The sequence below is a fragment of the Nilaparvata lugens genome, chromosome X (assembly GCF_014356525.2).
Source record: "Nilaparvata lugens isolate BPH chromosome X, ASM1435652v1, whole genome shotgun sequence".
NCBI lineage: Eukaryota > Metazoa > Arthropoda > Insecta > Hemiptera > Delphacidae > Nilaparvata > Nilaparvata lugens.
In genome coordinates this window covers 23929081-23955945 of record NC_052518.1, presented here as the reverse complement: position 1 = coordinate 23955945, position 26865 = coordinate 23929081, and the positions used below count along the sequence as shown (strand labels likewise).

The 26865-nt window shown below is 34.4% G+C and overlaps 1 protein-coding gene across 1 annotated transcript in view; it reads right to left on the bottom strand.

Annotated features, from left to right (window-relative positions):
• The window catches only part of LOC111047169 (obscurin), a 98572-nt gene that overhangs the window by 25264 nt on the left and 46443 nt on the right, over positions 1-26865 (bottom strand). Inside the window, exons 2-7 of the mRNA XM_039443046.1 lie at positions 22677-22973; positions 21425-21706; positions 16898-17209; positions 9416-9724; positions 5643-5951; positions 4313-4603 (exon numbers count right to left, since the gene is read on the bottom strand). Coding sequence (XP_039298980.1) covers positions 4313-4603; positions 5643-5951; positions 9416-9724; positions 16898-17209; positions 21425-21706; positions 22677-22911 — 1738 coding nt within the window. The 5' untranslated portion in view covers positions 22912-22973. The remainder of the gene's footprint in view (positions 1-4312; positions 4604-5642; positions 5952-9415; positions 9725-16897; positions 17210-21424; positions 21707-22676; positions 22974-26865) is intronic.

The window sequence follows — 26865 nt, the reverse complement described above, 5'->3', positions numbered from 1 at the left end:
AAATTATTTTTATTTTCCCAATCAGGGTTATAGTCTTAGGGTGGCCACTAATGCCGATATAAAAGCGATGCACTTTAATTCATTCACTCACTCATCCATTATCAACAGAGCTAAAAATCAACTGGGCCAATTAAATATGTTCAAATTTGGCATGTTGGTTCAGTTGGCCATCTAGAGTCGCACTAAGAACAGATTTGATAAAAATACCAAAAGGTAGACTCGAAATCTGCGTTTCCCAGAGTTTTTATACACAGGCTCAGCTGAGGTATAAAAATGATGTAATGGAAGGGTTTTCAAATAACGTCAAAGTTCCGCCTAGGATCTGCAGTTTTCATGCGTTTTTCCTACGTTTCCCAGGCCTTCTCATGTTAGATCATGTTCAAATTTTATATAGAAGTTCAGCAATAAGGGTCTAGAATTTTTTTTTTGAGAGAACTCTAAATTATGCCAAAGATACGCTCTAGATAGGCGGAGTTACTGAGTTTTCATAGTGTTTTTTCTGCGTTTTTCACATTTTTCAAGAACCAATTGAGAGAAAATGTCCAAATTTAGTAGTTCTGCTGGGGTCTAGAAACTTTGTTTTGAGAGAACTTGAAAATTACGCCAAAGATACGCTACAATATAAGCGCTTTTACAGCGTTTTCCATACGTTCCTTGCGATTTTTAAATGGTTTCTTTTCTGAAGTTTTTCATTGAGTTTTATAAACATTGTTCTACATTTCTCAAGTAGATTCATACTTGAGAGGGTTAGATATGGATGATTGTTAAGTCATTCACATCATTCCTATTTCAATTAAATTTCAAAGAACTATATTAGACTGAGATACAATAATATTATTCCCATAATAACTTAAGGCTGTTCGGCACCCTTTTTTATTATTTAAATTGGATAATATTTTCCTATATAGTTGTTAAGATCATTATAAGAGTGAGAAAAAGTGGCAACTGAAATTTTTAAGTGTTCTAATAAGCGAGTTATGGGTTGTTGAAGTGCTAAACTCCGTTTTCTTTCCAGATCATAAACTGTTTCAACTATATTATTAGAGCTTCTCTTAAAAATTCAATAAATGTATCTTTCCAAACTGAAACATTTTATTCCCCATATTGTTCATAAATAATAAAATAACATTTTTTTTCTAAATTCCATAACGGCATTAATCGCGAAAAAAACGCATATTAGAACAAAGCCAATGTTGTACTGAATGTATTAAAAAAAACTCCAATGGAAAATTCGAAACCGTTTATGATCTGGAAAGAAAACGGAGTTTAGCACTTCAACAACCCATAACTCGCTTATTAGAACACTTCCGAACAGCCTTAAGCAAGTCTCGAATTAAGAAATAACTGAATATTAAATTTATCAATTCTGAACCTTTTCAGGATTAAAATTAGGATAAAGATTTGTGCAACCACCCGCTGCATAACTCAAATAAAACTTGTGATTGAATCGAGACTGAAAGTCTCTTTAGACTTTTTGACGGAAGGAAGCAATCTCAAAAATGGAAAATGCAGGCGAGCGAAGGGAACCTGCTGATCCTATTTTCGGATGATCCAGCCGGGGGTCAAGGGAGCGGAGCCCCATTGCTAAGAATAAGGCAAGCGAAGCGAGCCTGCCGGCTAGTTGTGTGTATGATGAAAAGGAGAAATTTCTGCACCAGGAAAGACATGTGCTATTTTCTTACATTCAAATTCCATTGTAAAGTGTATCAATCGAAAATAACGGATAATGTTTTATCTGTAACACATAGGGAGAGTAGGGTACCTTGAGACACAAATGTTTAATGATCCATATCTTCCCTTACTTTTGATTAAAATTTATAAATTTAACATGATACATTGCATTCAATGTATATTTCAATATTTTGGACAATGAATGTAAATTCTACTACATAGAAGCAAATAAAAAATTAAAAAACATTTTTATTGAACTGTACCAACGTGCGCCATTGGTGGGGTACCTTGAGACAAGTAGAGGCGATTGTTAATTGAGACAAGTATGAGGAAAGTAAGAAACCTTGATATCTGACTTTTTCACGTTTATTAAAAATCATTTAATAGAAAAAACCATGACAAGTCTATGACAAAAAAAATATTTCGATAATACAAATTGAATGTTTGAAAATTCAGTGAGGGCCTATCCAATATTCATAATTACAGCCATTGAAAATCCTTCACATTAGTTGATGAAAAATCAAATCCTGCATTTTAATCTCATGTACAACATAGCATATATATCAATATTAAAGTGTATATATATACGATTAATTACGAATTCATTTGATTTATATTTTTCCAACTACTCTTATCTGTTTAACAACAATAAAAATCGATTAATTGAGTTATTATTAAAATAAAAGACTTAATAAAATAAATTGATGTACAATTCTGTAATTCATTGGAGAGGCAACTATCAATGATAGTTTCTCATTTCGTACGCATAAAAACCTAGCATTGGATCTTGAATGAGAAAAAAATATAGAGCCGGTGGCTTATTTTTACTTTCTTAAATTGTGCTCGGAATTCTCAGCAATCTCATGATTTATTTGAAGATTGTCGGGTGAATGTATGGAAGGACAAAATATTGTACTCTTGTTATTCATCTCAATTTCTATTGTTGAAATATTGATATTATTGTGCATTTTCCCTATTTTGAAATTGATTAGTGCACCTATGGAAGTCGTGAATTTGGTGGATTCATGCGATTGAACAGCAAGCAGGTTTAAGAATAGTGAAAAACCAGACACCAAAACAATATGTATTACTGACATACTTATACATTTTTATAAACTCATTACAATCTGTACTTGAATTTATGTCGTTATCTAGGGTAGTGTTGAGTGATTGAATTGCATTGAAGACGCAGTTTTCCAGAAATGTTATATTGAATGGGCTATAATCTTATCCTTACTCCACTCATATCAATATATAAAAATATTTAGGAATTTTCAAGTAAAATATCCATTGATAATTTTTTGCAGTATTTTTCTGATGCAATCATCTGAATAATTCTATCTAAAGCTTTAATATAAGTAGATTTTACAAACTTTTATGATAATATCATGCGATACAGCATTTTATTATACTACTACGGTATATCATAACCTTCAGATTCATATCGACATTCAAAGGAACTTAATAAAAATTTTCTTTCTATTCCAATAGATCTCTAAATACAAAAATATAATTCAATTTATCATGAAATTTCTCTTATTGTTTACTATTATTATCTACCTACATCATACTCAGTTTATCATGATCCTTTACGATATCTAAGACAAAATTCTTTCTTTTATAATTTATGGTACCATAATGGCACGCTTGAAGACGTATTTTTTCACTAATATCGTATTCTGCGTCTACTATTCCTTTTTATCTATCAAAACCATCAAAGCCTCTTTTCTTATCACAAAAACAATCTTCTTAACCAAAACACCATAATGACACATTGGCACATTTGAGACAACTTTAAATACTAGCACAGTAGGCCTATACAATCACTAAACCTTTCTACCAATAAAACAAATTTATTGAAGCTACTTGTATCACCAACCATCAATTATTATTCAATCCTCTAAGCCACTCAACGTTGAAATGGCACATTCGAATAAAATTTCAATACTAGCATGGCATAAGCACTAAACTTATCCTTTCAATAAAATAAAATTATAATTGAAAAATTAAAACATTAGGTAGCTTCTTTGACATACAATCAATGAAATATTATTAGCATGGCATAATCACTGATAGGCCTGATATAGGCCTGATAGGACTGATATAGGCCTAATCACTGACTATACATTTCAATAAAAGAGAATCATTATAACTTGATCATTATCAGCTTCTTTGATATATAAGTTAATCAACAAAACAATCCTCTCATTCAGCACACTATAATGGCACTTGAAAATAATAATTAAATGAAATAAAATATAATGTCAATACAACAACCACTGAACTATCATTTCTTCTCATAAAACAGAATAATAAAACTTCTATATCTGCAATTATATACTATCATTTTTGATCAGACAAGATCATTCATCTCTGATATGCAATCACCATAGAAAAACCACAAATCCTCCTTAACCAAAACAATCTTCTTAGCCAAAAAAATCCTCTTAACTAAAACAATCCTCTTATCCACCACACCATAATGGCACTTAGAAGAATCTTAGATCTAGTTTTAAAAATGAGGTTTAACAAGGCACAATCATTATTGCATCCTCTTCATGCTCGTCACCATATTGCCTAATGTTGTCAGCAAATGCCCGCACAATGCAGCTGCCGCTTACGAATCTGGCATTATCGTTACCTGTGTAAACGACCTGAATAGAAGTGATGGGCCCCCAGTAATAGCCTTGTTGTCCGATGTTTTTGGCTCCGCATTGCCAATGGCCGTCGCGCAGGACGTTCATGTCGGTCACATTCAGACTACAGTCAATTCCTCCGTCCAGGGGTGGGAATTCAATCTTCTCGAACGGGGCAAGTCCCAGCCATCTCCATTGGCACATATCGACCGGGTGGGAAACGATGCACGACAGTTTGGCCGGGTAGCCTGGTAGAACTTGTACTGCAGAGGTCACTTTGTCGAATTTGATCTTTTCTGTAAGAGATCAAATCAAATCAGTTTTATTTTCACATCGTACAATAATTATTATTACACTACAGTACTATTATGATATATTTTTGTAGATTTTAAACCCTAATTATAAACTAAATTTGTTGAGTTCAGAAACAATACAGTATTAATTTTGTTAACAATCAAACAAAATAGTAACCAGTTCTAGCCTACATAGTGCGTGAAGTTTTTGGTTCGACATTATCCAGTTTTATTCACAATTCAGGCTTTTTGAATAATTGTTTTTAGTAGCCTACTGTATTATTAAGATATGTCTATGTCTATGTCTATGATATGTATTCCAAATCGAAAATTTGTTTTTTAAATGTAAATTGTTCTTTTAATAAGTGTTAGTAACTTGACCTAGATTTTGATTAAGACTGTAGTATAAATTTGAAAAGGGACAGTGTTGTGCCTTCTCATATCGCTAAGTGTAATAATTGTACATGAATAAAATTAAATAATAACTAAGTTAAATAAATAACATCATCATCTGTGATAACTTTACCTTTGATAACTTAATTTGTTAAATCATAAAAATATCACTCATTAGGTAGTGTTCACTCACTTATATTGCATAGGCCTAGTATTAATAATAATTAATTCGAATATCCAATGGAAGCTACATAAATAGAAATGAGGACTCCTGCCACTGATAATATTGACAGAAGAACTAAATAGTAATTCGTTGAATGAAACTCACCAAAAAACTGAACCCAAACCGGGAATCGAGCCCGCGGTACCTCTTTTAGTTCTCAGTTTTACAAGCGATTTTACAACTTCGATTCCTGTTTTTTTGGTGAGTTTCATTCAATGAATATACTTCTGGTAGTTATTCGGTCAATATTTGCAGTAGCAGTCCTTACGGTACAGTTCTGTTTATGTCGCTTTCATTGGATATTCAGGAATACATAGAATTAACAGTAGAAAGATTATCTACAATACATATAGAGAATGATAATGTGATGAATATGATTGATATTGTTGATAATTCGAGAATTAATGGGAAAGTAGACTAAAATACCTGGCTTGATGACTTTCACATGGACTGGCTTGGCCTCAGTTTCAAAGGTTTTTTCAGTTCTCTCAACACGCATAAGACATTTCCATTCGCCGTCATGCTTCTTTCCAACATTTTTCACCACCATTGAACAGTTTCTTCTGTCGAATGGATCGGGAACAAATTCAATTCTGGTCGGATTGTAGGTTTTGTCGGAGGGTGTCAGACTCCACACACATTCATCGACCGCCGATGCCGATCTGCAGATCAATTGCATCGATTCTTTTTCAGCAATCACTCGGTCTTGGGATACGTCTACTACTCTCAGCTTCCCTGCAAAACAATAGATGTTTAAAAATATATGGTTGACTATTGCACTACAAATTGATACTCTAATATTGATGCACTTCATAATACATTCAATAAATAAGAAGGAAAAATATTGAAAAAATCAGAATAAACACTAAAAGACTGAATACTATGTTGGCAGAGGCAGATTGGTCCTATATGTATAGCACAAAATAAAGACTTTTGATTTGTATAATACTTATATTTACCGGTAGGCTATATACAGAAAACACAGTACAGTACATATTATAATTATATTTATGAGTTATAGATATTGTCTTTTTAACGAATTTGTACCCACTATTTAATAGTTGTATTAAAAATGCTACTAACGAAAATAGTTCAACAGGGAAGAGTCGCACCATACCTTCCAACAAACCATTATTAGTTCAGATAAGCATTATTATATTTTATAAAATATTTGGTCTGTTTTGTCTCTGGAATAGGTACCCTATATTATAAAGAGTGTTTCAGAAGTAGTGTCGAACATTTCAGGGTATTGTTCCTGTATGATAGGAGACTACAAATGTCGTATTATCCTTATAGCTGCCCTTTTGTTTTTTTTCACCAATGAATTTTTATCTCAAGAACGTAATGTTGTATTGATCTGACATTTGGCACGAATATTTATGCTATAAGGACTCAACTTTAAAAAATAAAATACAAAAATTTTCGATGTAAAATTTGAAAATGGCAGCCATTTTGAATTTTTGATGGTAAATTTTACGAGAACCGTTCACCTTGAAGAAAATTTACAAGAAACAAAAAATTAGCAAATTTTGTCAAGATTTCAATGATACCTTATTTATTGAGATTGGTGAAAGAATAACTGATAAATTTATTATTTTCGTACTGCATGCATTTACAAAACAAGCAAGATCATCTGAAAAAATCAGCTGAATGGCTTTATGAAGTCGAACAGAGTTTCAAAGCTTCATCTTAAATACAATTATTGGAATTAAAAATTTGATAATGATGTTTAAATGGTGAAAAGTAATCATGCATGCAGTACGAAAATAATTAATTTCTCTGTTATTCTTCGACCAATCTCAATAAATAAGGTATCCTTGAAATCTCGATAAAATTTGCTAATTTTTTTGTCTCTTGTAATTTTTTTGTAGAGTGAACGGTTTTTGTAAAATTTGCCATAAGATGTTTAATTGGCCGTTATTTTGAAAATTTACATCAAAAATTTTTTATTTTATTTTTTGAAGTTGAGCCTTTATAGCATAAATTTATATTCATGCCAAATTGCAGATCAATACAACATTTCGTTCTTGAGATAAAAAATTGTAAGTGGAAGAAACAAAATGGCAGCTATAAGGATAACCGCTGAGTTTTGGACACTTCAAATACAACATTTGTAGTCTCCTATCATACAGGAACAATACCCTGAAATGTTCGACACTACTTCTGAAACACTCTGTATGAAGCGAAATGGCACTGATTTATTCACTCACTCACTATCACTGATTCATAATCAACATAACTAAAAATCTACTGAACCAAATACGTTCAAATTTGGCAAGTATGTTCAGTTGGCCTTCTAGAGGCGCACTAAGAACGGATTTGAAAAAATCTGCGTTTTTCCAGCATTTTCTACGTTTTCTCATCTTTTTCAAAAACGTATTAGCAAAAATGTTCAAATTTGGTACACATCAGGCTCAGCTGAGGTAGAAAAATGTTGTATTGGGAGGGTTTTGAAATGACGCTCAAGTTCCGCCCAAGATCAGCGGTTTTTGAGCGTTTTTCAGGCATTTTCTAGCGCTTCTCAAGCTTTTCGGCTTTTTCCAGTATTTTTCTTTTCTCTTCCAAAAACAAATTCATAAAAAATGTTAAAATTCTGTAAACAGGTGCAAAAATTTTTATATTGAAAAAGCTTTGAAATAACGCAAAAATTCACGTTTTTCTGCTTTTTCATAAACAGATTTGATTGACAGATCAAATTTGGTACACAGGCTTAGCTGAGGTGGAAAAAAAAAGTTGTATCAGAAGGGCTTTGAAATAGCCTACGGATAAAGATGCACCCAAAATAGGTGTTATTTTCAGTTTTACTGAATTTTATCCCATGACCAAATTGACAGAAAACGTTCAAATTAGATACAGAGGTTCAGCTAGGGTTTAAATATCTTATGTTAACGGACTCCAATATTTCGTCAAAGATACGCTCAAAATTGGCGTTTTTCTAAATGTTTCAGCTTTTTCATTATCTCATAGGCCCAAATAGTCCAAATTTGGTACACATGTCCGTCTATTTTAGACCTGTTTTATTTTATATTTTTCAATATATAGGCCAAAGGTTTTCCGGGGTTTTTAGGAACAAATGAACTTGAAAGTGTAAACACTAAAGTTTACAGAGTACACAGGTTTGCCTAAGTAATGGTGGTGCTGAATTAGAGGGTTTCTCTTCACATGTTTTTCATTGAGTTTTCAATGCATTTTTCTACATCTCTCAAGTATCTCAATTCATAATTTAGAGGGTTAGATGTTTGTTAAGTTCTCTCGATCATTACTGTTCAAAATTTCAAAGAACAATTAGACTGAGATACAATAATTCTCGTAATAACTTAAGCAAATTTCGAATAAAGAAATAACTGAATATTAAATTTATCAATTCTGAACCTTTACACGATTAGATTAGGATAAAGATTTTTGCAACCATGCGCTGTAGCGCAAATAAAACTTGTGATTGAATCGAGCCTGAAAATCTCTTTAGACTTTTTGACGGAAGGAAGCAATCTCAAATGAAAAATGCAGGCGAGCGAAGGGAACCTGCTGATACTATTTTCGGATGATCCAGCCGGGGGTCAAGGGAGCGGAGCCCCATTGCTAAGGATAAGGCAAGCGAAGCGAGACTTCCAGCTAGTTTTCTGCACCAGGAAAGACATGTGCTATTTCTTACACTCAGATTCCATTATAAAGTTTTTATGAAATACAATAATTCTCATAAAATTTTAACAAAGTCTTCAATTGAGAAATAACTGAATATTTATTAATTCTGATAAGAATGACATTTTTTGCAACCCTGAGCTACATAACTCAAATAGAACTGGTGTTCAATCGACCTGAAAGTCTCTTTTTGACGTAAAAGAACAAGTCCAAGTGATAAATGCAGGCGAGCGAAGCAAGCCTGCTGATCCAGTCGGGGGTCCAGGGGGCGGAGCCTCCTGGCTAGACGGATAAGGCGAGCAGAGCGTGCCTGCTGGCTAGTATTATAATACTAATGACTTTTATTGATTTATTTGACAATGAATAAATAAATTATTAATATGATTATTTATAATAATTAATAATGATTAATACTAATGACTTTCATTAATTTATTTGACAATGAATAATAAACTTGGGTAGGACAGCTGAAATATAGATTAAAAAATTATTGATTTACTGAACTGGAAGTAAACTGGTAATAAAATTGAGAAAAGTTTGGCAATAGACACTTGCCCTACCTGGCATATCAACAGATACAGTGGATGGCGTTGACTCTTTGAATTCTTGCTCTCCCCTGAAGCGGACTCCACAGATCCAAACCCCTTGTTGCTCATACATGACACTTGTAAAAACGATATTGCACATCATATTGTGTGAACCATAGGCAGGAAAGCTCCTGACCACAATTGTTGGCTGGTCAACTCCACCATAGCTATGCCATCTCCATCTGCATTCTTCAACATCGGTGCTGGCAATCTCGCATCTCAGAGTACTCGACTTCCCCTCAACGACTGCTATTGTGGTCGTCAATACATTTGCTTTCATGTCTACAACATGCAAAAAAAAAATCAAACCAGAATAAGATTTTTCACATTGTAATAGAAATGGCAACCACAGTTAGCTAATCTGTGATAGCGAATGTTATCATCGAACCAGAATAATTCACAACATAATAATGCAATCTACTACATAGAAATGTAGTATACCTACCTATGAAAACTTTTGTGGAGTAGTATGCTTACAACCATTGATAAAATGAAGTTTGCTAATCTGTGACAACGAATGCTCCCATACATTTCTGCTTCCAATGACGTTTTACATTCCATTTTAAATTTACCTCCTTAACTGATTTCTTCTTCTCCATATATATTTGCTCTAAATCTTCTATTGGTTTTCAATGAACAAGATGTCTTCAGTAGAGAACAAGTATGTTATTCAGAGTCGAGTTGCAGTTTCCATTGAGAGCATTACTTTTTGGTTTATTTTGATATGTCTACTTGATAATTTTGATTTGAATAACTAGTACCTCATCAGTTTCTATAACAATAAAAACTGGAGAAAATTATCATTTTATTCTATTTTTTTTTTCATTTCTCAGACCACCTATGAAAGGGGTATAAGGATTTGTCAATTATAATCTAAGTCGTCAATCTTTGCATTTCATAATGCAAAAAAAATTCCTCACTGGAATAAGGACAAACTTGCAACAACTCCTCCCTCTCCTTAATTCTAAACTTTTCACCTGTAAGAGCCTCAACGCGTGTTGGCAATGAATTATAAAGCCGAATTCGTGCACTCTTTACCCCCCTATCATACAAACTAGTTCGATGAATGTCGTCTCTGAGGTAGTCTATATCTGGTATTGTATGAGTGGAACAACTCTCCTGTATTGAACCTATCTTTATTCTTATCAATGAAACAAAGAGCCTCCAAAATATATACACCTGGTAGTGGGAGAATCTTTAACTCTTTGAAATAATCTCTATAACTTGCTCTAAAAGATTCACCCTCCATCACTCTAACTACCCATTTTTGAATCCTAAATATATAATAAATAAATGAATAAATAAATGTTTATTTCCCAAAAAACTAAAACTACAACATCAATTACACAAAATATTAGATAAATTACAATATTACATACAATAGTTAGTTACAAAAAATCTTATAATGTGTCCTCTACTTGTTTAGTTTTTTCTGTGTGGAAATTGACCTACTCCACTATGGCGTACCATGTTCTAGAGTAGGTTTTGTTGTTTTTTTGTGCGTATTATTAATTAGTTAGTGTTTAGTAAGTCATTAGGTGGTTAGTTGTTATTTGAAATAATGTTTTCTATGTTCTGTCTTCCTTTGCTCATCAACCAATTGTGTACTATTGTTTTGAACTTTCTAGGATGATTAATCTGTTTAAAGTTTGCAGGAAGTAGATTATATAATTTTGGTGCTAAATGATTGAAATGTCTCTGGTATAGTGCCTTCCTTGCAACACTAGTGATGAGAAGATTCCTGTATCTGGTGTTGTGGTTGTGGTTTCTGGTTTGAAATGTTGTTGGGTTCTTGTGTAATCTGCATAGTATATCCTTGGAGTAAAGCTGTCTTGGATCCATCACGTCAAACTCATTGAATAGCTGGTCTGATGAATAGCGTGGAGGCTTCTGGTTGATGACGCTCATGATCAGCTTCTGTACCCTGAGGAGCGGTTCGATGTGCAAGAAGCTTGCACCTCCCCATCCCACAATCCCATACAGCATGAGGTACTGTTCTAGAGAGAAGTAGATAACTCTTAGACATCCCTTGTCGACCAGTGTCGACACGTATGCACGATGTCGATATGTATTGCACGAGTTGAATTGCCCCAAAATATAAAATAGTATAAAAGAAGAGAATGGAACACAGCAATTACTATTATTTTCATAGATTGATTGAATAGACAGGGAAAGTAGAGACAGCAAGTTACTGGAGGTTAGAGCTTTTCATTACATCCAGACCAAAATGAATGTTTTGTAAATGGAAATTGAAAACAGTGTCATCATGAACATCACTGGCTGCCAGTCACATGCCGTCTCTTCTCTCCCCATCTATCATCGCTTTATGAGCCTAGGATTGTGACAGGACTTGCTTTGCATGGGTCCCTCCTGACCCAACGCCATAAAATCTACATTTGTAAAATTATCACAAAATGTTTACCGATCATGTGTCTCCACTACCGACTCACCTCACTAGATTAAGAAGCTAGATTCAATATTACTGAGCACACACTTGTAAAATTCTTTGGAAAGGACTTTTGGTAAAACTGTTACAGTTGCTTTTTCACTTCAATTCAAATTCAAATTCGATTTATTTGCAATAACATTACAAATCAAGTAGACAAAACGTAATAAAGTATAATATTACAACCCCAAAGAATAGGAAAATGAAAAGATAATAAAATGCATAAACATAGTAGCCTAATCATAATTATATTTTTATTTATTGTTATGAATGAGGCCTTTAAAAGGATGGCAGGAGGCGAGGGTTTTCTAGTAAACAACACTGAGGAGGCAGGGGGGGGGGGCTTCTGGATCGTTCTAGATCATTCCCGTGTTCATCTTGGTGCAGGGAGACGTCGACCAATGACAAGCGCGTTCCATTCCTTCCTTCAAATCACTGAATCACAGAATCACAGAACCTTATCACTGTGATTGGTCGGGCGTGTTCGACACCTCCAGATCCTTCTCGAAAATTCTGTTGCCTATATAAATGGCGTGTGTTGCAGTTGGCGAGGGGAGTTAAGAAAGTACAGTGGAGTGTTCGCTTCTTCTCATTGTGACAGACTAGTGATAAAGTGATAATAATCGTGATGGAGCAGTGATAAAGTGATAGCAGACTTTGTTGTTGCTTGTACAGTTTATTATTCTTGGTGACAGTTATTCTTGAACAGTTATTTATATTAGTAAATGTAAGCTTGTCATAATTCTGTGTAATCTATTAGGTAGTTATCAGTTTATAGTTGTTTCTAGTTTACCGTCGAGTGTTATAGTGTTGTAAGTAATGAATCTAATCAGTATAAATCGCCTCAAGTGTTTTATCAGTGTAGAAACCCGCAACATTGGTGTCAGAAGTGCAGATATTATTCTTCAGGCGATCTTATAAACTGTTATATTTGAGTGTGAACTTTCATTTCCAATATTATAATATCTGAGTGAACTTTTATTTTCGAGTGAGTGTGAACTTTTATCTCTGATTGATTAGACTTTCATCTTCATGTGTGAATTTCAATCTTTAAGTGAGTGAATCTTCAAGTAAGTCTTTTATCTTATTGTTATTAAAATCGCCATTGATCTGTAAATATTTGTGAACTTTGTAATATTTTTTTGGAACTTCATCTAAAATGGTTGGGAAGGTACACTTACAAGTTTGAAAGTGAGACAACTAAAAGCAGAACTCGAAGAGCGTGTTTTGGATACAAATGGCTCAAAATTTGTTCTACAAAATCGTCTTCGCGAAGCATTACTGACTCAAGGTGAGGACCCAGATGCATTCTCATTCGAAATAGATTCCAGAGCCGTGATGGTGAGTAAATTTGAATCCTTGGAAAGTAAATTAGAAGAAAATAAATCATCATTTGCATCATTGGAATGTGAATTAGAAGAAAATAATCATCATTGGCATCATTTGAGAGTAAATTAGAAGAAAATAAATCATCATTGGCATCATTGGAAAGTTAATTGGAAGAAAATAGATTATCTTTGGAAAGTAAATTGGATCTCTGGAGAGCAATTTTGATGAAAAATTACATGAAAACAGTAAAATTTGGAAGATAAATTTGAATGTAAATTTGGAAAACTTCAGGAAAACAATGAGATATTGGAAATGGACTTAAGAAACATGAAAGATAAATTCGTTAAGAGGATTAAAGAACTGCAAATAAATTGATGAAAATAGTGAGGCGAGAGCAACCTTGAAAGTTAATGATACTTTTGCTAGCCACCTTGAGAAGGATACCCCAGTTAATATCTACAATGGGCCTATGTTATGCCAACTCAGATCAGTGGAATACCAACTTTTGGAAACATGGAAAAATGCCGTGGGAGGATCACCGTGCCTTGTTTGATACAGCTGCAGATATACACGGATGGACGCCGGTAGTGAAGGTTGCAATGTTGAGCCATTGCTTCGTGGAGATGCACTGGCAGTACTTCAGACAATCCCAATGGCTGACAGACAAGACATTAATGAACTGCTGAGGCGCATGGAGAAGAGATTCGGTCACCGACACATGGATCAACTGTACCGTTCCCAATTGAAGAACAGAGTCCAGAAGCCAAATGAATCACTCCGACATATGAATTCAAATGAATTTGAAACCGACATAGCTCGCCTTGTGAGGAATGCTTACCCATCTGTGGATGATGAAGTTTATGAGAGTTTAGCAGTTGAAAGATTCCTGGATGGCCTTCGTGAGCCAGAAACTCAACGGCCCATTCAACTTTCTTGTCCTCAGACCCTCAGTGAGACACTCACCCAGGCTTTGGCATATGAAGCTGTGACACAATCGGGCCATGTACGTGGTCGAGCAGTATCAATGGAGGATTATTATGATGAGTTCATGGAGGAAATAATTATGAAGGTCTTGGAGAGGCTCAGGATCAAGAAAAAAGAGATAAAGTGTTGCAGAGAGAGAGAGAGAGAGAGAGAGAGAGAGAGAGAGAGAGAGAGAGAGAGCGAGAGAGAGAGAGAGAGAGAGTGAGAGAGAGAGAGAGAGAGAGGGGGGGGGGCAATCTTCGAAGCAAGTGTCCAAAGAAGTCAATGTTTGACAAGAAGCAGGTGATTGCAGGAGATGGCAGGAGAAGCAGAAGATTTCAGGAGATTACAGGAGAAGCAGAGATTGTGGATTGTGTTAAGGACAGGAAGCACTGCTCATGCCAGGAGGGGAAGGTTTCAGACTTCCGGGGATGGACCTTATGAAGTGGTCACAAGGATCAACGATGTGGTCTACAAGATCAAGAAGCCACGAGGTACTCCATGAATTGTCCATTCCAATCAACTGGCACCCTATCATGAAGACAATACTGCATGGGAAGCTCAAGAAGTGCAGGTTCTTCAACCAGCCAGCCCTGACTTTGAAGATTTTCATGGCCAATCTGGAGATGCCACAGGAAGAAGGGAATGTCACCGACAGTCGCCAGGACCTGTTCACCTTGCCAAGGGCTATGCATCGGCCCATTGAAAACATTTCATGCATCGGCAAGAAATGTGGGAGCATCACGAGGGATTGCTACGGTCTTCAGGAGGAAGTCTGGAAGACTGAATGAGCTGAACCTCCAGAATCCAACAGTGGGAAAAGCACTTCATCTTCAGAAACAGAATCAACATCTGTTTTATTTGGTGACCAAAGACCAACCCCAGGAAGAATCCACATATCAGGCCTTGTGGCAAAGTCTAATGCACCTAAGGACTCATCTTCCATTCCTGGGTGTGGAGCAGCTTGGGATCCCTAGACTCTGCTGTGGCTATGATGAATTGGACTGGAAGATTGTGAGACCAATGATTGGAAGAATCTTCAAGGACACTGGAATTAGTGTCACCTGTTGTGTTTACAATCCATGGGCAGCCACACCAGCGGATCCATCGAAACCAGCTTGATTGCTTGACACACCTTCAGGATGGATCTTGACTGTTCTGGGACAGAACAGTTTTAAGGCCTTGAGAAGGATGGCAGGAGGCGAGGGGTTTCTAGTAAACTACACAGAGGAGGCAGGGGGGGCTTCTGGATCATTCTAGATCATTCCCGTGTGTTCATCTTGTTGCAGGGAGACATCGACCAATGGCAAGCGCATTCCATTCCTTCCTTCAAAATCACTGTGATTGGTCAGGCTATTTCGACACCTCCAGACTCGAAAATTCTGTTGCTATATAAATAGCGCGTGTTGGCGAGGGAAGTTAAGAAACTACAGTGGAGTGTTCGCTTCTTCTACATCTACAGAATAGTGATAAGTGTTAATAATCGTCACGGACCAGTGATAAAGTGATAGCAGACTTTGTAGTTGCTGATACAGTTTATTATTCTTGGTGACAGTTATTCTTGAACAGTTATTTATATTAGTAAACGTAAGCTTGTGATAATTCTGTTTAATCTATAAGGTAGTGATCAGTTTATAGTTGTTTCTAGTCTACCTTCGTGTGTTATAGTGTTGTAAGTAATGAATCTAATCCATATAAATCGCCTCAACTGTTTTATTAGTGAAGAAACCCTTAACAAAATGAACTCAATTGGCCTGTAACTTGAAAATAATTCCTGAAGGTTCAAAATGTAACATATGAATAATTATGTATATGCTAATATGCTGATATTGAATCATGGAAAGACTAAGCAATTACCTTTTAGAACGGCTAGAGAAGTAACTTTGGGAGTGGAAGACAGCAATGTGGAGTCTGTAAATGATATTAAAGTTCTAGGAGTTGTATTGGATTCTGAAATCTCATGGAAACCTCATATAGAATCTTTAAAAAACAAGTTGAGCTCTGTGGTGTTTGTTCTTAGAAATTTGAAATTATTATTAGACAATAGAACCCTCAAAGATGTCTATTTTGCAATGTTTCATTCTCTTCTGGCCTACGGAATCATTTTCTGGGGAAACTCAACTCAAGTAATAGACATCTTTCGAATCCAGAAGTGGGCAATAAGAGTGATGGTTGGAGAGACAATACGATCAAGCTGTAGACCACACTTCAAACAGATGAGAATTCTCCCTCTTCCCAGTTTGTATATTCTAGAGGCTTTATGTTTTATTGATCAAAATAAGGACAAATTTAAAACTGGTGCACGTTTCCACAGTTACGGAACTAGACATCGTGAAGATTTAAGAGATGATACCCACAGAACAACTTTATATGAGAGAGGAGTTAAAAGTGCTGGGATTCGACTCTATAACAAATTACCTGCCAGCCTTAAAGCAACGACAGGCCGTAAATTCAGGGCCTTGATGAAAAATGAATTACTGAATATATGTGCATATTCAATTGAAGAATTCCTTACCTATTATGAGGTACAAAATAATTAGTTTGTAATGTTTTATGTAAGTTAAATGATTTTTTTTTTTTATTCTTCTGAATAATATTGATTGACAAATCCGAATACCCCTTCTATAGGTGGTCAGTGGATGATTAATGATAATGATAATAATAATGATAATAATTATTAAAACGGCGGTATTCATTTGTAAACAATCTGTTTATACCTTGATTTGATTGGATTTGGAGTGTAATTGGCTCAGTCTCAACAAATTCAGTGGAATTTATGGGCAGCACTGAGCACATCCAATGACCACCTGGCTCGGTTGAAATGTCTCTAAGCTGCAGAGCACAATCATGCCCATCCTCTGGCACAAATTGCCGCATCTTGACTCGCCATTTCTCGTCATAACCTTGGGGCTGCCACGACCATCTACATTCTTGGGCTTCATCTTTCGTCTTGCATTGGATCGAGCCTGGGGTTCCTGGGATGAATATTGAGTTGACTGGAACCTGTGCGAACTCGAATGGTCTGTCGCCTGTCAAAAAACAAATCACAACAATGAACTTCAATGTATACAGGAAATATATCCCCAATGATCTGAGTGTGTGAAAACAATTATTATTATCCTAATGTCAACTTTACAGTAGGTCACCTACATACAAATACAAGCATCAACAAGTACAAAAATATTTTCAAGCTTCATCTGTCTATCCACTCAATTCACTATTTCCATTAATTTTCGTTGGCTCGTTTCTGTGTCCAGGTCATACTAGAAATGAAGCATTTTCAAAGCATTATAAATAAATACTGGATTTCCAGTGATTAGTCATCATTACGGCTTTGTCATTAGCTTTTCCACTATCAAGAGTGAAAATTATCACATTTTACAATTCAGAAAAGTGTCTAATTCCGTATCCATACTGTGGAACACAAGTTACACCTGTGATAGAATTATGAAAATGAAACATAAAAATATCATTAATATAATAATTATAATATACCTTCAATGACACTCGAGAATGCTATAAATACTCGAAACCAGGCAAGTCTGGAATAAAATGATGTAAAGATGCTGGTGATTCTTTGCATTTGAATACATGAATAATTCAATCATTTATCTCTGCCAACAAAATACATGCATCCAAAATGATCTGTCATCTTTTCAGCTCTCTTAAGGCTGTTCGGTTAAAATACTTTTTTATTATTTAAATTGGATAATCTTTTCAAATATAATTGTTAAGATCATTATAAGAGTGAGAAAAAGTGGCAACTGAAATTTTTAGGTGGTCTAATAAGCAGGCTATGGGTTGTTGAAGTGCTAACTTTCCAGATTCCGTTTTGTATCGAGATCATAAACGGTTTCGACTATATTATTAGAGCTTCTCTTAAAAATTCAAAAAATTTATCTCTCCAAACTAAAGCATTTTATTCCCCATATCGTTCATAAATAAAAAAGTTATATTTTTTGTAAATTAGATAACTTGTTTATTTTGGCATTAATCGCGAAAAAGAACGCATATTAGAACAAAGCCAATGATATACTGAATGTATTGAAAAAAAAACAACAATGGAAAATTCGAAACCGTTCATGATCTGAAAAGAAAACGGAGTTTAGCAATTCAACAACCCATAACTCGCTTATTAGACCACTTAAAAATTTCAGTAGCCACTTTTTCTCACTCTTATAATTATATTGGAAAAGATTATCCAATTTAAATGAAAATAAGAAGGTGTACCGAAGAGCCTTAAAACATGAATGGAAAGCTCTGATAATAATGAATCCATAATAATGACGAAATACAAATTAATAGGTTATGGTCTATATGTAATCCATCACTTGGTCTGAGACTCTTGATTACTCAGCCACTCACCAACCAAATCTACTTCCCTTGAGGTAGAAAAATAAATGTGGAGTGAACAAGTTTGATAAATATCTGGAAAAATAATATTTGATCAAGACACTAAGTAGAAGTAAGAAGGAGCATGGGAGACCAAGAAGACGTCTGAAGGTGATAGTGAAGAATCTTGCAGAAACCGAAGCTTCCTCTGGAGCTCAATAACTGTGAGGCAATAAATAAGGCAATTGAATAGAGCATTCATGAATATTATCGAAGAATAAATATTATATGAGAAGAGAATATATTTAAAACCATTGATCTTTCCACAATTCACGTTATAAAGGTTAGGAAATAGAATATAGGTTTTGAAATCTTCATTAAACAATCCTATATACCTCACTACACTTCAAAATGCTCTCTACGTTGCTGTTTTGGTTCAATTATTCATTGATAAGCTTATTGATTGCATTGAAGCGCATTCATTGATTGTAGGAAGATCAACTGCGTGATACTTCTTGCAAGTACTTAGTAAATGCTTTTCATCCAAGAGAGTATATTAGAGTTTAATACATAAAGAAAGAACGGAAGTCATAACATTGATCTTGAATAAAAATAACGCTAAAACGATATTATAGAATATGTCAATTCACCTCTCATTGATGAGGTGAGCCTGAAGAAGAAGAAGAAGAAGAAGAAGAAGAAGAAGAAAAAGAAGAAGAAGAAGAAGGAGAAGAAGAAGAAGAAGAAGAAGAATTATACGGGTTAATTTTTGAGTGATTAAAAATTAGTAAACTAATGCTAGTGTTTTGTTGAATAAAAACCAGTTTTTATTCATTACGCACCTGCCACACACACACAAGAGGAAAACGATATTAATTTATTTATTTGTTGTTTTTTCTCTTATTATGTGTTCTGTGATCTGAAAAACTTCCATCGTGAGCAGTGGTACCGACTCCAGAAGACCTGGGTGGGTTCTAGGCTGGAGCACTGGTCGGGGCTCTAGGCACACCAGGAATAATAATAATTGAGCTCTGGGCTGGAGCCCACCCAAAAAGTTTAACATAGTTTGACAATGTGATTATGAGAATGTTCTTTTATTCAATCAAGAATACCGTGAAGAATGTAACCACAAAATGTTATACATTCTATCTCTTACCGACTTTGAAATTATCTGCTTCAAAAATTTAGATTCTAAGATGTTCATATATCAAAAATCAATGATTGGAAAAACGTTGTTTCCCCTGTAACTTTTTTATTTTTAATTATTATTTTTTAGCGTATGGCTTATTAGTATAGCTATATTTTCACTAGACTATATTTCACACCTATAGTAGAAAAATATATAAATGTCCAAATATATAATTTTTGCTTGAAAGTATCAAATAACTTTGCATTGAAAGCATAATTGCATTAAGAGTGCATAATGAGGCATTTAAATTTTTTGCATTTCCTGGATATGCTCTACCCTCGCAGTGCCTAATTATGCGTCATATAGTCTGTTGGCCTGCTCTTTAGACAAAATTCGGCTGATCTACGAAAATCGCCATTTATAAAGTGCTGCAGCACTTCGCTCATGGCCTGTCCTGATCCTGTACAATGTGAACCATTCACGTCCAAGATCAAATTCACCCACCAGATAACTCATAGGTTACGTCCAATGAGCGATTTTGGGGGAAAGCAGTCCATTGTTTAGAATAACAATAAGGATAGGCAGACGCTGGCTTCAAATCCAAAGCCAGTGAGCCAGTGTGTGATTCATGTTTGCTATACAGCTACTTGTACTTGAGAATTCATTGACAACGCAGCACGGGAACTAAAATGTCCAATAAGTCCAATTTCGACAACTTCTACCAATAATCTGCATTCCTTCAAATGAATTAGTGATACTACTGCAAATAATTACATATAAAGTAAGCCTATTTCACAAATATCAAAACGATTCAAGACCAACTTCACATTTCAAACAATCCTTATTGTTATTTTAAATAATGGATCGCTAACTGAACTACTTCTCCCATGATCGCTCATTGGACAACACTGAGTTTGGACATCATCAAGTCAATTTTCTTTCTATTTCCCAGTACCTAGTGGAAAATACTTTTTAGTTATTTCGCTTTTATCACTGTTGATAATCAACAGAAATCTCGATACCAGCAGTCTGTTGTTGAGAGTTGGTATATCTTTGTGAATGGGCAGTTGTGTGTGCTATGTGATATGCAGTGACAGTGTGATGTGCAATCGAATTATCTTAAGAGAGCCCTCTTAAACCATGCTCTCTTGAGAGAACATTTACTTCACATGAGTGCTATTCAACCAAACTGGAGCACAGTACTCAGCAGCTGAATAGATCAATACCAGTGCTGGGTATCTAAGGGTATTCGCTGAAGCATCCCAAGTGGTACAACACATTTTTTGGATGATGTTATTTATGGTGTTCAGTTTTGCAGCAGACTTTGCAATGTTATGTCTTAATGAAAGAGTCTAGAGTGACACTCAGCTATATTGAATAGAAGTTGTGATTGAGAGGTACACTATCAAACTTGACTGATAGTTTCTTTCTTGCCTCCCTATTGAACAAATGTGAACAGCTAACTTCTTTTTTACTCAGATTTGGCTAAGTTTCCATCTTTTGCAATATTTGGCAATCACCTTGAAATCCTTTGCAAAAGTGACCTCAGTGTTCTTGATGAGTTTCTCTTGGGTGACTATGGAAATATTATCGGCATATATAAAAGCACTAGGGGATTATTCCACAACCTGTACACCAATGCTGAATCGAACTGTTTCACTCACCAAATTCATAGATTTTACCTAAAATGTGAACTGCAATAATGTCTTTCATATCAATATCAACAACAATGCACTGGTCTCCCAAAACAATGAATAGAGATTGAGATAAATTATTTTCTTACCATCCACAAGCAGGTACATAGGAGGTGATTCCACAGATTCATCAATTCTAGGTCTTTTAACGCCACACTTGAAAAACCCAGAATCTGACATACTCAGATCTGACAGAGCCAGTGAGCAGTCCTTGACATTTTCCATGAATGTTATCTCCTCCCAGACAGTCCTCTCATCTTTTTTGTAGAACCATTGGCATAATTCCATTTCGTCGGCGGAGGAGCATGGTATTTTCACGATATCTCCCACATAGGCCGTCACATTTGCTGGTTTTTCTTCAAAGACGAATTCTACAGAAAACGTGTAAACCAATAATATAGCAAGAGCCTAACTGTAATCATTTTCAATACGTATTCCATAAACAAACGTTTTAAGAAAAAGTGTAACAAGAAGCAAGAATGATTTTTAAGATCATTCTACAAATAATAATAGGGCCTAGTGTAGCAAGTAACAAGAATGAAGTGTAAACAAATAATGTGTAGCCTACCGCAATAATAATGATTTCTTTGCAAGTTTCAGAAGGGAATCCGTCCAATAAAAGTACAGTATTTTACAAATATGCATTATTTTCACAAGAAATATAAATAGTTATATTATGAAACATTTTTGAGCGGTTGGTATATTAAAATATCATTTCTTTTGAAAATTAAGTAGAGTAGCTTTTGCTTCAGTACCGTGGTAATCTACTGTAACAGTGATAATCTATCAGTAACCAAATATAAATAAAAGACAGAAAATTGTAAAGCAGTAGTGGTAGAGTGTATTAGAGAAGGAAGTAGAGGGTAGCTGAGAGTGTTGAAAATGATGCATGTATTCAAGTGTGTCAGAAGGTCAGAACATATTGGAGCGGCCAAGGTAGGTTAGAAGGTAGAGGGTAGACATATACCCCGACCATCATAATGTGTGTCCCGCTTCGAGGTCATTACAAATATGGTCACCTTAAGATACATGCATTATTCGAAGACTCTCATCTATACCTTCACTCTGATACTTTTGCCGCTCCACTATGTTTTGACCCTAAACACACACATCGAACTATGGACGTTCGATTTTTGCCATCCTCATGAATTCTACCAGATTAAATTGACCTTGACAAACCAAACATCATCTGTTTGACATCATGTGATTAATCTAATAGAATTTAAAAGGACGGCAAAAAATTGTACGTCCAAAAATCAATGTGTGTGTAAATAGCCCGAGAGACTTAATACTAATAGTATAGTAGTATTATAAGTTAATTGATAAATAACAATAACTCACTGTCATGAACCCAAACTGTGACAGGTTTTGCCCTAACTGAGGTTCGATTCTGAAGTTTGACAACGCATGACCATAAACCCTGATGTTGCTTGGTTATGTTCTTCAGGTAGAGGCTACAATCAGTTTTCCTCTCACCAAATCCGGGAAATTCTTCAACCAAAATCGGATTTTCATCAACTTCAGCCATCCACAGCCATTTGCACAGTTTTACTGAAGATTGTGCCCTGCATACCATTGTAGTGGACTCTTCCTCGGCTATTGAGACGTTCTGAGGACTCTCCTCCAAACCAACAGTACCTGCGAAAACGTTTATTGTTCAGGATAATGATGTGAAAAAGCATATTTTGAAAAAAGACGCCTCAAGTCTTATAGCTACTTAATGCGGCATCCCGACTATAGATTTCGAAAAAATATGTTGTGGAATATTAGCCTACTACATAGTATACAGATGAAATTATTGTCATTGCTAGCGCACAAACTTTGTTTTGCTAGCAACGCCAATATTAATTATTATATTATTATCAAGTTGTAATTAAAGCTTTTGTAATATTGTTTGTCAAAGTATGAAACTAAATTTTGTTTTTCATTTTTGTAAATTTCTATGATTTGGCAGTGAACTCCATTTGATTTAATTTCAACACTAAAGAGCGAAATGATAAAGCACTTGTAAATAATGGAGACTTGAGGGCAATTGATTGAAAATGTTATAAGAGATCCAACTCTGGGCAAAATGACTAATCGAACAAAAACTACTTGAAACTTTTATTAAATACATTACTAAGACACAAAGTAAGAATAATCAAATGAAAATGAATTTTCAGGAGTGGCAATTTTGGAATGGATGCTGGAAAATGGGAAAGTTTTTCCAGAGTCTGAACAGAATTGAATAGGAAAAGAAGAAAAGCTGAAAGTTCCTCCAAAAGGAGACATTCTGCTGGGTGATCTAGAAGAAATCCCATAAATTATAATAAGTTCCATAGATAAGGATGAGCGTTTTCCAGGCACCAGACAAATCAGCCAATCGGAGAGCTTCCTGCCCTTCTGACTCAACAAATGCCGTCTGAATATGCCTGAAAAACGCGTAATATGGTCTGTCCCTTAGTGTCTGTACAGCCTATTCCTTTATTACAGGACTTTAATAGACCAGGAAACATAATAAGTTTATTGGTGTTTCATAAATCAAGCTTTCAGTAACATTACACCTTGTTTATAGTGAAGTTGCTGAAAGATACCAACAAAAGAGATCTAATACTAACTCGACTTATCGTTAAAACTTGATCATGATAAACGTTCTTAACAAGTGTGTCGTGTGTGCAACATATCGATAGTGACTACTATGAATCATCTCAAGTACTCAATCAATCAGTGGGAAATAAGCACGCTTTCCTGAAACGTTTTTGCACCATTTACTATTCAATATGAACAATAAATTAATTTGATTGGTGAGTTAAATCCTATTCCAATGGTAAATGTCATAATTGACGTGTTAACGTCAATTGCTTTAAACCAAATTATAATGGCATAGTAATACACCTTAAATTAATGTTATTGAATACTTATTAGTGTGTTGTGCGAGTGAGAGAGATTATATTAGAGCTATTTATAATAGTGTATTGTACAATACACTAATACGCTTATACACTAATTCAAATTGAATGAAAGTCTTGCAAATTATTCAACGAATTTTACAAAGTATGAACAATTATTAATCAGAATGGAGATTGAACGTAATTTGAATAACGATAATATAATATTGTGATGTAACTTCATTAATCGGCGTGTTTCAACAAATACAGTAAGCTAATTGTCAACTCTCTGAAAAGGAAATGAAATAATATCCCACCCATTAACACACGACCGGGTAACACAAAACGAGAGAGAGATTCAGATTCAGATTCAGATTACTTTATTCATGTGTTTAACAAAACATAATACAACTTACGTTCTAGCGTTAAAAATAAAAATCAGTACCAGTTAAATAACATGGTGAATCATATTTAACTAATGAGTTCTACAACAATATTGAACAAGAAATATGATGAAAAATGCAAAAGTTAAGGTACTAGTGTAATGTTTTCACATGAAACGGTGAAGTTTGGACCTTAAGAAGTCCATTCTCAGAGAGGGTATCAAGGATACCCTTCCCTTCAGCACTTAACCATAGAAAAATAAAGTTGAAAATTCAAACGAAATATTATGTCTAAGCGAAATATGAAGAGTGAAAAATGAAAATCATATCATCTAAGAATGAAAATATCAATAAGTAAAAACCAAATCATAGAAACGATAAATCTTTCAGAGTTAAATCAATCAACATAAGAAAGTAAAAATAATAATAAGGATAAAAATAAAGAAAAAGTTGATTCCCAATAATTAGGAAATCGATATGATAAAATAATTGGAATAATGAGGAGTAAAAGTTATTATTAGAAAAGAGATTTGTAGATTTAAATCCAAAAATAATGTCAATAACAAAGAGAAATTATTGTACAAAAGAGATTAGTTTATGTAAATAACAAGATAATATGATTATGAAAGTTCATGAAGGAATAATAATAATTCTAATTAGGGAATTATGAAGGGGAAATTATAATTCAAAAGAGAGGGGAAGGGATATAGAATAAGGATGCTTAGATCCATTCGAGGATGAGAAAAAATAAATCAATAAGAAACAATCTTAAATGTAGCCTATACACATTTTCCATGCTAAATTTACATGAATGAAATGAAAAAGAGAAAAACCGTAATTTTTACTTGGGAGTGGAGGGTAATGATTATAAAGGATAGGGATTAAGGAAGGTTTAATTTGAATGTCATGCCGCTCTAGGGTTGGACAGTTTCAGCCATTTTTTCCAAAATATAATGTCTCGATATAAGGGTGAAGCCCGCTCGACTCTCTATGGACCTAATTTGATTTGGGAGTGCATTCCATGCACGACAACCGCTAACAAGGAAGGATTTTGTATAAATAGTTGTCCGATGATTTGGAATTCTTAGAGTATTTTCACCTGTTCTAGTGTGGGAAGCATCAATTCTCCTACCTTCAGAGACAAATTTGAAGTCGTTTTTGAAATAGATTGGTTCACCATATTTTAAAATGTCCCTAACAAGCTTGATTATACGAAGCATTCTCTGATCAGGTAACTTTAAAGTTGAACTGTCAATATGGGCTTGAGTGATTCGTTCATGGCGTTGGAGAGAGTAAACAAACCTGAGGCAATAGTTTTGACATCGCTGAAGTTTATCGTTTAAGGTTACATGCATATCATTGAGCACAGAATTACAATACATAAGATGTGGGAATATGAGCGATTTGACTAGTAACAATCTAATTTTTCTGGGAAGAATATATTGCATCTTCTTCAATGAATGCATCGCAGTGAACAAAAATTTACAAGTCTTATTAATTTGATCAGACCAGTCAAGATTTTTGTTCATAATAATTCCAAGGTTTTTAACTGAGTCACAGTAAGCTACTTCGACACCATCAACATTAATTTTGTTAGGTGAGTTAAAATCGATATTTTTATTTATTTATTGATATACATATACATATAAAGGCTCACAGACAATACCATGAAGAGCCTTTTTTACACAATTAATAGATAACCATACTACATAATAATAAAAACTTAAAAGATGAAAAATATTATGGAAAAAAATAAAGAAGAGAATAAGATAAAAAGTAAATCAAAAATTGAAATAATAATAAAAATTAATAATAAAGATAAAGAAAACAAAAAGAGTTTCAGCCAGAGCTCATAACATTTCATGACTCAAACGAGCTACAAGATAAATTCATTTCACAATTTTTCTTAAAGACATTAAATGAGTTCGAAAACGGATCTATATGTTCATTCAAAGTATTATATAATCTTAGACTTTTAATAAGAAATGAATTATAGTGATGAGTAGTTCTCACAAAAGGGATGTTGAACAATATATTTTTTCTAGGCCTAGTATAAGGTACATTGAAATTCAATAAATTTATGAATGATGGAATATGAACTTTATGATTTAAAATGTTGAATAATAGCAATAGAGCATTTACAGATCTGCGTAATTCTAGAGAGTGCACTTTAAATATCGATCTTAACTCACTAGTTGGAAAATTAAAGGGACAAAAGCAATTAAATTTTTTTATGTATAAATGTCTCAGAATTCTATTTTGAATTTTTTCAATTTCATG